Source organism: Epinephelus lanceolatus, chromosome 18 (genome assembly GCF_041903045.1).
Source record: "Epinephelus lanceolatus isolate andai-2023 chromosome 18, ASM4190304v1, whole genome shotgun sequence".
In the NCBI taxonomy this organism is placed as follows: domain Eukaryota; kingdom Metazoa; phylum Chordata; class Actinopteri; order Perciformes; family Serranidae; genus Epinephelus; species Epinephelus lanceolatus.
The window spans coordinates 16,243,671-16,258,489 of record NC_135751.1 but is presented as its reverse complement, the minus strand read 5'-3'; the positions used below and the strand labels follow the sequence as shown (position 1 = coordinate 16,258,489).

The 14,819-nt window shown below is 42.0% G+C and overlaps 1 protein-coding gene across 1 annotated transcript in view; it reads left to right on the top strand.

The window, feature by feature from the left end:
- The first annotated feature begins 273 nt into the window (after window positions 1-273).
- mrc2 (mannose receptor, C-type 2) overlaps window positions 274-14,819 on the top strand; it is a 37,875-nt gene continuing 23,329 nt past the window's right edge. The window contains exons 1-4 of the mRNA XM_033645616.2: window positions 274-607; window positions 9,038-9,442; window positions 12,394-12,567; window positions 12,708-12,872. Coding sequence (XP_033501507.1) covers window positions 481-607; window positions 9,038-9,442; window positions 12,394-12,567; window positions 12,708-12,872 — 871 coding nt within the window. The 5' untranslated portion in view covers window positions 274-480. The remainder of the gene's footprint in view (window positions 608-9,037; window positions 9,443-12,393; window positions 12,568-12,707; window positions 12,873-14,819) is intronic.

The following is a 14,819-nucleotide window of genomic DNA, read 5'->3' as shown; positions in this document are numbered from 1 at the left end:
TGACAGCTATAATTAATGAATAGCTTATATTTAAATTCTGATTTCTCAGGTTTATGAATACTTTTAAGAGATCAAGTTTATTTTATTTTATTATTTTATTTTATTTTACTTTTTTTCTTATTTTTTTACTGCAGTCCTCCATATAGCCTATTTGATTACTATTGGGGGTCCTTTAGACCCCTGGAGGTCCCCGGACCTCATGTTGGGAAACACACACAAACACACACACACACACGCACACACACTCACACACTCACACGTTGTTGATGCTGCTCCATTCATTCCAGTCTCATCTGACTGAGAGGCAGACGGAGCTCTAGCGTTCAAACTCGCCACCAACTCTGCATCATCCGTCCTCAAAGTGAAACACTGGGGCAGTTGCTGCTCCGGCTTCTTCTTTTTTTTCTCTGGTTTGTTTTTTTTTATTTTTTATTTTTTTTGCAACGTGTGTGTGTGTGTGCGTGTGTTGTAGTTGTGAGCATGCAAGGCAACGGTCGTCACCGAAACAAGGAACCAAGGAGAACATGGACAAATCGGCAACTTGTATTTTACAAATGCACTTTATATTTATTCATCTTTAGTCTGGAACTGAAGAGGAGCGTTACGGGTGAGAAAAACATCAACTTTCGCTGAATTTCACTGATGTAAAAGTGGAAAAACCGGGCCGACGTTTAACCTACTGTGCATGCTTTTGTTTTAGTGACGACTTCCAGTTATAAAATGCATCAGAAAGCAGACAGTGAAAGATCATTTCTGTGTATTCGGGATTCGGTGCCTCGGTATGCCACGAACCAAAAGTCCGAGCAGTGAGTGGAACCAGATGTGGAGAAAAACGGGGGGAGGAGGGAAGGGGCTGCTGGCTTACTGTCTCTATTGTGATTTCTATTTATGTGTGAAGTTTATTTAAAGCTGCAAAGCAACGCACTTTTTTCGTTTTGATTGGTCTATTTTAGTACCGGATGGGTTTTTATTTAGGCTGCATTGTAAAACTGACGTGGGGTGACGCTTCATTTGGCACCCTGCGGGCAGATGTGACCTTTACATCCTGTTACAGGCTGCAATTAACACATTCAGTCCGGTCCTGAGCAGCTATTAGACCATTACGCTGCATGTTATGGGATGCTGTGCAGAGTAAACCCACCTCAACAATCATTTCCAGGAAGATTAGATTGGATATTTATGGAATTTATCCTTGCGTTCACCACATAATTATTCTTTACAATGTTTGTGCCAACCTGATTATACCGTCAGTGACTTCTCTATTGTACAGTGAGTGAATGAAATGATGGGGTTAAACTGGGCATTAACCACACATTTTCTCATATTTTCGATTTTTATTGAATCAGTTTGATTACAAAAAAGAGATATAAAGCTGCATGATATACCAAAAAAAGAAAAAAATCATATGGTGATTATTTTGACAGATGTTGCAAATGCAATGTGGGTCACGATTTTAGCGAGAATGCCAATTTATGCCTTTCATTTTCACCAGTTTTCTGGGGTCTGTGCCAAACAAGCATGTTCCCTGCCTCATTTATAATGGTATGTTTTGACACATTTTACCTTTATCAAAAAGATGCTCCTGCAATTTGGATATTGCACTTGGCCATATTGCGATTTTGATAATGTCACGATTGTGCAGCCCTAAAAAGAGAGTTTAAAGTAACCACATCTATCCTGGTATCATAAGACCAGACTCAGGACATTATACTGCTCCTTAATACATTAATTTACCTCTTTTAGTTTGATCCTGACGTTAGAATAAGATACTGAGATTATGTGGGTTTACACTCCTACTCTTATCCCAGAGGATACACTGCTAGATACACATCCTAAATAATCTGGAGCTCTTTTTTTGACGAGGCTTAGTTTCTTAATTTTAAAATGACTTGCACCCATCTGCCATCAAATTCCCCTGTTGCCAAAGTTGAGAATCCCTTTTCAATCACTTTTGGACCAAACAGATGAGCTGCAGATGGATCTAAAGGGGGAAAATAATCATTGTTGATTTGTTTTATGAAATGTTGTTTCTCTGGATTTGTTATGTGAACTGTTTTTGCAGCTCCCAGCCACCAGAGTTTAACAGTGGAAAACACTTTGATCAGGAACAGCTCAGCAAGTTGTCATGACCTTTCCTGCACTGTCATGACACGTAAGAGTTTTATGCTGTCCTGTGCCATGTATTGGTACAGGACAACAATATAAGTAGTAGTCAGTGGAGGGAAGAAAAAGTGTGACAGTGACGGCACAAGATGATTTATAGGCAATATTCTTCCCCTGATTCATGACTGGCAGAACTGCAACACAACAGAGTTTGTTTGGATGAAAGTTCAGGCTAGCACGGTGTTGGATTGCAAAACAAGTTTGCCATTCATTATGTGCAGAGACAGTTCCAGCTCTGTGGTGGTCTCTGATGCAAAGCCTCTGAACAAAAGTTGTTCACACAAAATGTCCATCAAAATTAATTTAATCACTGCTCTCCTTTAAAGGGGAAGTATGTAGGATTTAGTGGCATCTAGTGGTGAGGACTACAGATTGCAACTAGCTGAAATTCATCCCATGTGCCAAGTGTGAACTCGGGAGATTTTTACAGGTAGCCAAAATGCCGCCTACCTACTTTTGTTTATACAGAATGTGCCTTTTTCGGGGCAATGGGGGGGCGTGAGCAAGTAACAAAATGTGTAGCTCAGCGTGTGACATAAACAGTGACGTGCTGTCACAGTTAATGGCTTCTTCATTTGCGAGGGCAAGGAGGGCGCACAATTCCTTGTCTCCCCAGCTGCTCATCTTTACTGTAGTGTCTGTCAGGTTTGCGTTTCCCTCTTGCTACTAGCTGCTCGCTAATCTCTGCTATCAGCTGTTTCCTGTTTATCCACCGTCAGTGGCTCGCACGTGTGGCATCTTCAACAGCCCCTCCCGTTGCGGAAGGCTGCCTCGGTATGTTTAAACTAAAAGGGTTCCGCCAATATGTTTACCCCTACGAGGCGGAAAATTGGGCACCTCAGATCAACTCGCCAATCCAGCTCTGTGTGTCTAAACGCTTGCAGCTTGCCGGCAAAATGGCCCAACATTTGCAGAAAATCTGGCAGTGTAAAAGGGGCTAGTGTTAGGTTTGTCCATCCTGGGCTGCTGTAGAAACATGGCAGTGCAACATGGACAAGGACGCATGTTTTTTTTTCCGTAGGATGACAAAGGCAAAACCCGCACTACTCTGCCTTACTCTGCCTCCAATTGACTTACCCTGACATTGTTACACTAACCCTAACCAATCTCATTTCTCATGCCTAAACCTAACCAATCCAGGCAAAAAAGGCAATGACTACTTGCCAGTCAGAGGGAGAGTAGGGTGAGCCATGCCTTCGCTATAGCAGGGGAAAAAAAATAGTGACAAGGATGAGGCATCCAGGAAGCAAATGTGCAAATCCCAGGATAGCAGAGTAATGACCCAACCAACGCTATGATTGGCTAGTACTTGTCACATTTGCTGGTTGGTTTGATTAGGTTTAGGCAAGAGGAGTGGAATTGATAAGGATGAGAATGTCACAATAAGCTAATCAAAAGCAGAGCAAGGCAGAGTACAGTGGGTCATTCCTTTGCTATCCCAGAATTTGCAAATTCACCTCCAGGAAAGCCACTCAAAAATTCCCCTGTGGCCCAAAAGGCATTTTCCCCATTGACCACCATTATAAAAGAAACATCTGTAAAACTGTTGACAGCACATCCCGAACTGCAAACAAGGTCAATTAGGTTTCTTTCTGCTTTGAATTTTTCATCTATGGAGGTTTTATATTTGTTTAAACTTTCCTCAAGCCAAGAAAAGCTATTTAAAAATCTGTGATGTCATCACAATGTAAAGTGTATGAGTTGTGCCAGAACTCAGGTGTAACACTGCCTACATTCAGTGGGCTGCATATTGTGGAAGTAGACCTGGGCGCTAGAAACTTTTCGGCATACATGCATTGGAATGAAGAGACACCATGTTGGAGTCCGGTATCTTGTAATCATTATACTTCTTCATAACAAGGAGGACCTGCTCACTATGTAGATATAGTGGGCTTATTCTACAAAAACAATTCTTATTTTCAGGTAATTATAAAATATTGAAAACATACCTCTGCCCATATATCCTACACACTGGACCTACTATTGTATGATTTTACAGTTTAACTAAGACTGTGACAAGTCGTTATCCCCATTATCCCATGCGTAATTGGGAATGATGGAGAAGTTTGACAGTTTCTAAATTAGGAACACACTTTCGTCAAGGTTCCAGTTAGCTCTGTTTCTGCGTGTGGCTGCAAGATGCAAACATGCTCCTCTATCTCTCCTGATAGCCCTCTCCCCCCTCTCCCATGCCTCTTGAATGAGGTTAACCTATCTACAGTTTGAGTTGCTTCAGAGGCCAGACCACCATAAAACACCAAAGAAACAAACACAGCAGGCTGGAATTTCCTGCCTATTTGTTGGTTGCCATTTTATCACACTGGCCAGTTAAATGCCTGTTTTTTTAATCTCAGACATCTGTCAAAATAAGACGAGGTTACGGGAAAAGCCTTCTGCTCCAACATCAGTGTAGATCTTTAGATTACAAGTATATAAAATAAGTGATTGGAAAAAACATAGGCCACGTAGTTTTAATTATCTGGCCACAGCAGTGAATCACACTCCACAGAAACAATGTGATATTGAGAAGTTTGTTGAACTCAGAATGTCTCAAGCCAAGACTCGCTGTTGATTCATCACCCACGTTTGCAAGTATTGTGCTCAAACCCAGTCCAACAGATGACCGTATTGAGGAGGTGGAGGTTCTGGGAATATCTTGCCTCTCTTGGCGAGAGTCCTTGGCCGTGTGTTTCAGCTTCTCTCTTCAGCAGGAAACTGTCTTGGCGTTGAAAAAAGGGGTGACAGGGCAAAGAAGAGGATGAGATCACAGCAGGAGAGCTGTTGTGACTTAGCTTTCACAGGGCTCAATGGCTTAAAGTTAATCTGGAATTCTGCACTCTCTCTGATTGCCCGGGAGTTTCCTCACATCAAACATCCAGTTGTGTCCCCTCCAGACTGGAATTAAAACTTCTTTTTGAATTTGCTTCTTGCTGTCTGGAACTTCAGCTTCAGGTTGTCTAGTGGTTCAAAAGCTTTATGCCAGGAACTTCTCATATTGTCACCATATTAATACCGAGCTTATATTCACACAGTGAAGTGAATTCAACACTCAGTGTAATGCTGATTTCTACTGGGCTGGTTCTGGTGTGAAAATCTTCCCACAGGCAGTGTCGGAGCTGACAGTGGTCTATTTTTAAAAATGGCTTTAATTCTCATTGTGAAAATGACAAAATGGCATGAGACTGATTTATTGGCATGCATGCCTCGCCTCGTTAAAAAGTCAGCATTGTGTAACTCAGCTATTCAACTATCCGTAAGGTTTTTACTTGCACTGAGAAGTGTAACTGAATCCTGAGCTAAGATTATAGCAGATAAACAGTTTATTGTCTGTTGTGGTAGACACCCCACCGTAATTGCAGAGTAGAGATGAATCACAGCAGAGAACCGAGGACGTCTGTCATTGAGGGTTTTGTATGAACTATCCTGAGGGCTCAAAGCAAAATACTTTTTAGAACTGAAGGGATTAACAGAATGACAGAAATTCATCAAACTATTTTGATAATCGATTTGAATTTAAGTGATTTATTAAGCAAAAATTCACCAGTTCTGTCCTCACAAATGTGAGTATATGAGTTCTTTGGCCTCCGTGATAGTAAACTGAATATGCAATATGTTCTAGATTGTTGAATGGACAAAACAAGCAAAGTGAGTTAGCCAACTACAGCTCTGGTAATTCATGATGGACATTTCTCACTATTTTCTGGTGTTTTATAGTAAGAACAGAGAGCTGGGCAATATATCAATATTTATTGATATATCATGATATGAGACTATATACCGTCTTAGATTTTGGATATTGAAATTTGATTGGTGCTGTCTTTTCCTGGTTTAAAAGGCTGCATTACAGTGAAGGGATGTCATTTTCTGAACTTACCAGACTGTTCTGATGTATTATTTGCCTTTATCCACTTAGTTATTATATCCACATTACTAATCTTATGTGTAAATATTTTGTGAAAGCACCAATAGTCATCTATCCATCCATTTTCTAATTGCTTATCCTCTTGAGGGTCGTGGGGGGGCTGGAGCTGACATTGGGCTAGAGGCAGGGTACACCTTGGACAGGTCGCCAGCCTATCACAGGGCTGACACATAGAGACAGACAACCATTCATGCTCACATTCACACCTACGGACAATTTAGAGTCACCAATTAATTAAGAAGCCGGAGTACCTGGAGAAAACCCACACTGACACAGGGAGAACTCCGCACAGAAGGGCTACCTGGAATCGAACCAGGAACCCTCTTGCTGTGAGGTGACAGTGCTAACTACCATACCACCGTGCCGCCCCTCACCAGTAGTCAACCTCATAATATTGCTGCAATATCAATATCTTGGTATTTGGTCAAAAATAGTTTGATATTTGATTTTATCCACATACCCCATTAGCAGATTAAACAAGTCACAAGTCATTAGGTGCGGTTCCATTCACCCTTTTTTTTTATTTTTTTTACGCATTTTAGATTTGTTTATTAAAAAAACAATTGAAAAATAAATTTCAAAATATTGCAAAAAAGTTTTATGTTTGGGGGAGGTGAGAATTTTTGTTTGTTGATTAAAGGTCATTGCGAATAAGTGCAATGGGAACAGATTCAGTGAATAAATGATGACGTACAGTCATGATGTTCTGTCATTACATAGGCCATGCAAGCTCCCCTCGTCATAGCTGGATAGCTTTTTAACACCCTTATGCACATAGAGCTGTTACCAGAACTCTTCCAAAAGCACAGAGCTGTAATATTAGCTGTTCAAAACTCTCCGGTAATTATACATCCATTGTTTTCCTTTGTTTGAGGTTTGTCTGACACTCCTTTAATTGTGTCATCTAGTTGTGCTCTCTCCTGCAGTGGCACCTGACTGGAGAGTAAGCGCCGCCCACTGCTTATCTCAGTCAACTAACTCCCAGTTTTCAGAAGTTTCCAGCAGTGGCACACGTAATCACATTTTCCTTTGCAGATTTTCTGAAAAATCTGAAATTAACACTTTTTTCCCCCACTTTACACCAGACAGTGATTTTCCAAAGGTCCTGCCATTTTTTTTACATTTGATCCTGCTCTGGATTATGTTGTGTTAATAAGAGTGAAAAACAGCTTCATGGAAAGAAAGTTGCACGAAGAGCAACTGAGTTGTTTTGTGTCAACTGGACCGGGTGTTTGCTTACAGTATTCGTGTTTCTGTGTCCCTGTCAGGGAACACACTCGCTCTAACTTCAATCTTTCTTGATTTAAACAATGAACTGGCAGTAAAAACGCCACACAGACAGCTGGGTGTTACTGTAAGATGGATGCCGTTATAAAAAGAGCAGGGTGGTGATTATATCTGATTACACCGTACAGAGCCCTTCATGCTGCACTGTGCCACTGTGCTCCGTTACTGTGTTTGCCACCGACCAAAGGAGCTAACACTGCTTCTGAGAAACTCAACCACAGAGGCTGAGAGCAAGAAGAGGGGCGTGTCAGTCATCTCCTCCAGATTACAGGGGTTTATATAGGGCTCTTGATGAGACTCTATTGTCTCTGTGTCTATAAAAGCAGCACAGGAGGTTTGGAGTGTTTTAGCTGAGAGGTAGGAAACGAGGGATAGCCACAGACTGAGCGGTCTGAAGTATCCACATAGGAGAGTTGTGTTTTTCAAGCAAATACCCAGTGATCTTTTCCCACCTTCCCCACTTCCGGGCCTCTCTCGGGAGCCTGCCGAGTAGGAATGCTGAGGGTCTCACTTTTTCTCCGCTGACTCTCAGGTCTGAGAGAAGGGGTTTATGTGTATTTTGGGGGATATTTTTTTTTTTAAAAAAAATCATTTTCGCAGGACCTTAATTTAGAGTCACTCCTTCACTCCTGACTTGTCTCTCTTTCTCCCACCTTCACACAGATTCGCAACCACACACCATTATGCTCACAATCCTGGCTTCTAGGTTACCAATCTCTGAAATCCTTCAAGAAAAAAATAGAATAGAAAAAAAGGAATGAAGGAAAACCACATATATTTTTGAGAAGGGGTGTTGGGTTTTGTTTCTGAAATTCCAGTCACTGAGGCTGGCAGCCAGCCACTGCTTTGAATGTGTTAAATTCAACACTTTTCCCCCGTAACTCCCAGTTTTCTGCTAACATTTTATTTATTTTGATATTTTTATGTGGTATAAGTGTATATGAGAATACTGCAAAGCTCTGTAGGTTAACACCTCGCAGGCAGCTATAACTCCTCAGAGAATCACCCTGAAGTAATGCCAATAAAGGCGTCAGTGTACAGCAGTGAGAAGTCTGCAGACTGAAAACAGCTACCCATTTCACCCCTGAGGATCATTACAGTTTCATCAATATAATCAAATTCAAACCTGTGTAAACACTCAGTTATGTGGGTCAAATGTAACGAGTCACCCTACAGATCCTCATGATAAAGACCTTTTATATATTTATCCCCCAAAACCACCAGCTGCTGCTCTCTCCTCAGACAAACCCAACAGAAATAGACACCACAAAATGTTGTAAACAAGGTGGGAGGCATTTCCAGGTCAGACTTTGGGAATGGGATGAATTCTTGACACCTGGTGCATGCTGAAATACTTCAGTCATAACTGCTAACCTCGCATTAAAAACATGTGCAACCACTTATTACAGTTTATTGCATGAGATTTCTGCAATCACTTCATGCTGAGGGCTCTTTCATATAAGTGTTATTACTATAATAACACTTAGTGTATTACATAGAAACATTAGAGGCCACGACTCAAACTAGTTCTAACCCAGCTCTGCATCCATTAATGGAGATATTGATCTAGCCACTGACCTGTTCTCTTGCCACATTAGCTGCAAACATGGAATCCTGTTTATCGGGATTATCGACTGATGCCATTGTTTCCCTCTCTCTGCACAGCGCCGTTGGACTCTGACGAGTTTGCTTTCTTCCATGAGGGCGCCCAGGGGTGCCTGGGAGTGCGGGATCACTCTCTCGTCTTGTCATCCGCCTGTGAGGAGGCCCACCAGCGCTGGAAGTGGGTGAACCGGGGTCGCCTGTTCAACCTTGGCTCCTCGCTGTGCCTGGGCGTGACCACTGGTAACTTCACCTCCAGATGGGACGGGTCACCCCTGGGCGTGTACACCTGTGACCGTGAGCCACCCAGAATACGCTGGACCTGGAACTGCGGCCAGGTATTGGACAACCTCAACAACTACCTTCCCTCGCCCTCGTTTTGGAACTCCTCCTCGACCTCTTCTACTTCAAAGCTCAAATGGAGACTGCATGGCGCTGTGCAGGACCTGTGCTCGAAAACATATCAGGGTAAGCATGCTTTGCAGATTCAGATTGGTGGTCGAGTTATACTAGATAACTTCACGTCCAGATTCCCATTAAAAAATCCAGAGCAACATAGAATATTACATCAACAATACAATAGACAAAAGACCTACTGCCTCTCTTTTTTTTAAGACATTTATTTATAATTGACAGACAAAATACAAACAAAACAAACCAAGGACATACAAATTGGACACATTAAGAAAAAAAACCCCATTATCTCCAACCCCTTCAAGTCCAGCCTACACATCCAAACCCTACCCTCATCCTCTTTCCTTAATCAAAGTACTCCTCAAGCAGTATTGGTCTCAATCACCACCATAATCCCTCTCTTCTCTTTGCTCTTCATCCCGCAGCACAAACAACTCTCGGATTTATAGAACAGAGCCAACAAAAGAAAGACATCCATTTTTAGTTCATGTCAGAACAACCGAGTTAGAGGTTTAAGAGAGAGAAAAAAACATACATACACTCATATACATGTGTATCATATTGACCTTAAATAGTTTTCCATTGGTGCCCACGTTCCAACATAGCTACTTTTTCCAAGTTTATAGTTTCTATTGCCTCAGTGCAGTCCATTCTTTCTGAGTTTCTGAGTGCTTTTGAGCAAATCCAATTATTCATGATTACTTTCTTTACTGGAATCAGACTGCAGTGCGGTCAGCATCCATCAGTCAGAGCTGAGGAGTCTCCCACGCTGCTGTCAATCATGTCGATTCCTCTGTGAAATCTGATCAAACTGCCAAACAAGGCAGTGCTGATCAAGTATGAATCAAGATTTCATTACTGCATTGCTTATATCTCGCCTTAGATGTTTTAAGAAACATACTTTATTAAGTGTACTGTTTAGCTGTAAAATGAGAAAGTTGGTCCGGCTTAGGTGGACTGTTTCCAACATGGCAGCGGGGTCATAAACTTTCTCAAAATATGTTTCTGAAAACATTTGAGGCTAGAAATGAACAATATAACAGAATCTTGATTCATATTTGATCAACGCTGCCAAGTTTGACAGTTTGACAGCAGTTCACTAGCCGTGTTTGACATGATTGACAGATGCATTGGAGACTCCTCAGCTCTGATTGGTTGCTCTTGGTGTGATGAAGTAGATTCTAGTGAATGCCGTTAGAAGCATGGGTGGATTATGAGACAATGGGCTCCCTGGAACAGACATGCAAAGGGCCCCACCACCTCACCTTCTCAGGAGCAAGACACAGGCTTTGTGACTCTTTGTGGTCATTTTGAGTCTCTTCCTGTTCAGTATGTGTTTGACAGGTTTGACATTTTAGAAGGGAAGGCCAGAGGGTCCTCTGACACTGGGCCTGTGCCCGGTAGGTCTGTTCAGTAATCCATCCATGACAAGGAAGCAGGGGGATGAGCGGGAGGGACATGATTTTTTTTCCCATTGACTATCTGTCTCAATACTTCTCCAGCAAATACGACAAATAGTTACATCATAAAAGTTACCAATTGTAGCTTTAAACTTTAAACAAAGACTGAAGGAATACTAAAAATGCAATGAAATGAAAAATGTACAAATAAGTAACAATTATAACAAATAAATAAAGTAATACACAATAACCAAATAAAATCCACAAAATATGAGAAATAAAATCACAAACATTGGACCCATTATTGGAGTCTGTAAATCATTCCCTAGCTGTAGTGATACAGCGACCTGGTGAGCTTCTCCTCCTTCACTGTATGTTGTGCTGCCTCGTTGCGGCAGATAGACTCACTGTTGTGAATGCCACAGCTGTATCTGATCAAGTGGATATAGCAAAATGTTGCTTTTAGGGCATCTTTGAGGACAAGTGGCCGACTGCCAGTCAGAAAGCCAAGGAAAACATTGCTGGTGTTTGTAAACTCCAGTAAACACACGGAGTCGCCCTTGCCCTCAAGTATATTTGTATTTATATATAGTTTTCAGTCCAGATTAAATCTAACCATGGTGGTTCACAGCTAAGCCTCATTTCCGCTGTCAGTGCCATTCTTACTGATATCAAATGTCACGGTTGCTCATTGACAAACTATACTGCGAGGCTCAGTCAGCTGTACGGGTCTGCAGTTAACAGGCTCCGCTTGACTGCAATTAAAACCAGATCTGCCATAAACGTAAGACCAGAAAATCTCCCTTTACTTTCTTCTTTATCCCTCCTCTCTTCAGCCTCTTTTACTTTTTTTGTGGAAAGGGAGTTGCGTAGACATTTTCAACTTTTAAGTGCCGATCTCCACAAGTTTCTTTGTGAAGTCAACTCGCCGCTGGAGAGGAATGCCTCTGACATTAGTCAGCGGAGGAGCAACTCCGCTGCAGCCAGCAGCCAGCCAGTGGTGGAGCAGAGAGGGAAGTCAGGGAGGGAGCTTCACAAATCTTTCCTCCCTCGTTTAACATGTCTGCCCTACTTTCCATTGGCCTGACTTGTTCTGGTAACACCACAGATCCAGCCTCTGCCCCTCTCTTTCTGTCTCTGTTGCTCTTTTCTTTTCACTACACTACTTGCTGAATCTGGAGACCAGGACAGCAGCCTCAGGGTATTTTATCAAACTGTAGAAATCAGATAAAGTTAATTAATTAAACTAGATCAAAAGAAAAATGTGATATCTTAAAGATCATATATAAATATTTAGATCCAAGATTTTTATTGTGCAGCTGTTGATCTGTTTTCAAATAAAGTTCATAATAAAAGTTTCCTGATAAACTGCTTATTTTATTTCTTTTCTCTTCCGTCCTCTGACCACTATTTGACTTTTCTGTTTTGACTGTAACATTATCCTCCTGTTTTTCACCATTTGTTTGATTGTACAAGTCTTTGAGGAAACAGACAAAGTATTTCAGTTCAGCACAGTTCACAGCCACAACTTTAGGCAACACAAGCATGGTCCGCCTCTCCAGTCGCATGCTGGGGTTCAGAGTCTCTCCTCTGTTTGCTCCCCAGAGATCTACACAATCCAGGGGAACTCTCATGGGCGCCCCTGCTACCTGCCCTTCCTGTATGACGGTCAGTGGTTTCACAACTGCACCAGTATCGGGCGCGAGGACGGTCACCTCTGGTGTGCCACCACCTACGACTACGGCAAAGACGAGCGCTGGGGCTTCTGTCCTGTAAAGAGTGAGTTATCCATTAGCAGTGGAGAAAGTGCCAGAAACACAACCACAGTTTCCTCTCACCCAACTGTTTATTTAAGTGTTATTTCCTCCTGCTTTCTCCTCTGGTCTAACTGATGCCTTATCTCCTTCTCTCACTGTCAGGCAGTGGCTGTGAGACATTCTGGGATACTGACCCGCTGACAGACAGCTGTTACCAGTTTAACTTCCAGGCTACGCTGTCATGGAGCGAGGCTCGGATCAGTTGCCAGCAGCAGGGAGCAGACTTGCTAAGCATCACCAAGCTGCATGAGCAGACATACATCAATGGTAAAGTCGATGCGCACACGTGTGCGTTTGTGTGCAGAGGCATTGATTTTTTGGGGTAGACACAAAGCGACTACATTGCAAATAGCAGTTTATCTGAACATAATAGGTTAGGACATAAAACCTCATAAATATGTGGCACGCAAATTAACCAGCACTAAGCAAACAGTTGCACAGTTACCTTTTTCTAATTTACTTCTGTCGTACAACAAATTAAAAGAAATTTTAGATGATTTGGAATTTTCAATGTTTTTTTTTCTTCTGTAAGGATAACCCCTAATCAAATCAGCTCTCAGAATCAAGTGCAACAATACATTACAAAATACTTAATTAATGGTTTAAAACAAGTAGTTCTATGTCAAAGGAGTTCTATGTTACTCAGAACGTAGCTATGATTCAAAAGTTGTCTGCACAGGGCTCTCAACATGGAGTTTGTGTTTCTTTTGCCTTTGAATTGCCTTGTTGCTATATAGATATACTTGCCCTGCCTGAGCTAGCAGCTAATGGTGCTAACAGGGCGAACAGTGCTAACATGGTGCTAATGGGGGGCACTACGCTTCACGTTAAGCACTTGAATTGCCTTGTTGCCAAAATGTGCTACATAGATAAACTTGCCCTGCTTGAGCTGGCGGCTAGCAGCTAATGGTGCTAACAGTGTGAACAGTGCTAACAATGGTGATAGTGCTGGCAGTGCTAATGGTGGTAATGGGGGGCACCGTGCTTCATGACTACATTCTCTGACCAGGACATCATTACTTCACGATATCTTTGCGTAGTTAATAGTAATCTCTCAAGACAGATTCTGCAATCTACATTGTAGAATCTGTCGGCAGCCCTGTGTGAAAGACGACTAGAGAGGGGGGAAGGGCGGGGCTTTGAGTTTGAACGATGCTGCGCTTTAGCCAATCACAATGGAGGGGGCGCGGCCGAGACGTGCAGGTGTCCCCAGGAAATGTGTACCTACAGAAACAGCAAGCTCCGCGTCCATAGCGACCGCTGCAGTAATGCCATCTCGTCAACGTGAAAAAAAATATTTTTCCAGCGGATGTCTTAGTTACAACATGATTGAGCTAACTGGAGTAGTTTCATGTTGTATCCGGCAATGGGAGGCTTTTAACAGATGACGTCCTGATGTTAGCTTTGCTAACTGTCCCTGTCAGCTGCAGCCACTGATGCTTTCTAGACATCGTGATTCCCCATAACTGAATAAATACCACACTTATCAACACAAAACTGCTTTGCTAGCTCAATCATGTTGTAACTAAGATATTCGCTGGAAAAAAATATTTTATTCACGGACCGTTTATTGAGTTATTACCTTATTTTTATAGTCTATGGCTATAGACAACGCTAACAGCTAACATTAACAGCTAACGGTTAGCCCAGCTAATCTACGATAACCATATTAATTACGTGCACACAGAAATAGTAACGTTTGTTCAGTCATTGTGTTTAATGACTTAACAAACATCAAATTAGTCTACACAGTGATATAGTGATGTGAAAAATGTGATATAGCTAAACTCTGCTGGTTTTCTACCCGAAGTATTTGTAAACAACACGGCAATTCCCTGGGGGCACCGCCGGAAGTGAAGGGCATGAGGCCCCTGCACTTCCGGTTAGTCGAAAAACTCCGGGCTGTACCTTCAGAGGTAAAGGAAGAAATTTTTTTTTTTTTTTTACCGATGGATTTCCAGATTGAGTAAATAGTGACTAGCTTCCCTGAATGTTGTATAGAGCTTCTGTAACTTGCTTTTCGGCTTTTACAAGTTCTTAAAGCAGCAGTAGCTATTAGCCAGATATAATGCGAATAGCAGTAGTAGAATAGCAGTAGCTATTCGCATTATATCTGGCTAATGTTACCTTAGCCTGTTTCACAATTTATTGTGTGTATTTCGTCAGACTTTTTAAATTGGCAGGCTAATATAAAGCAACAGGTGGATGCTAGGT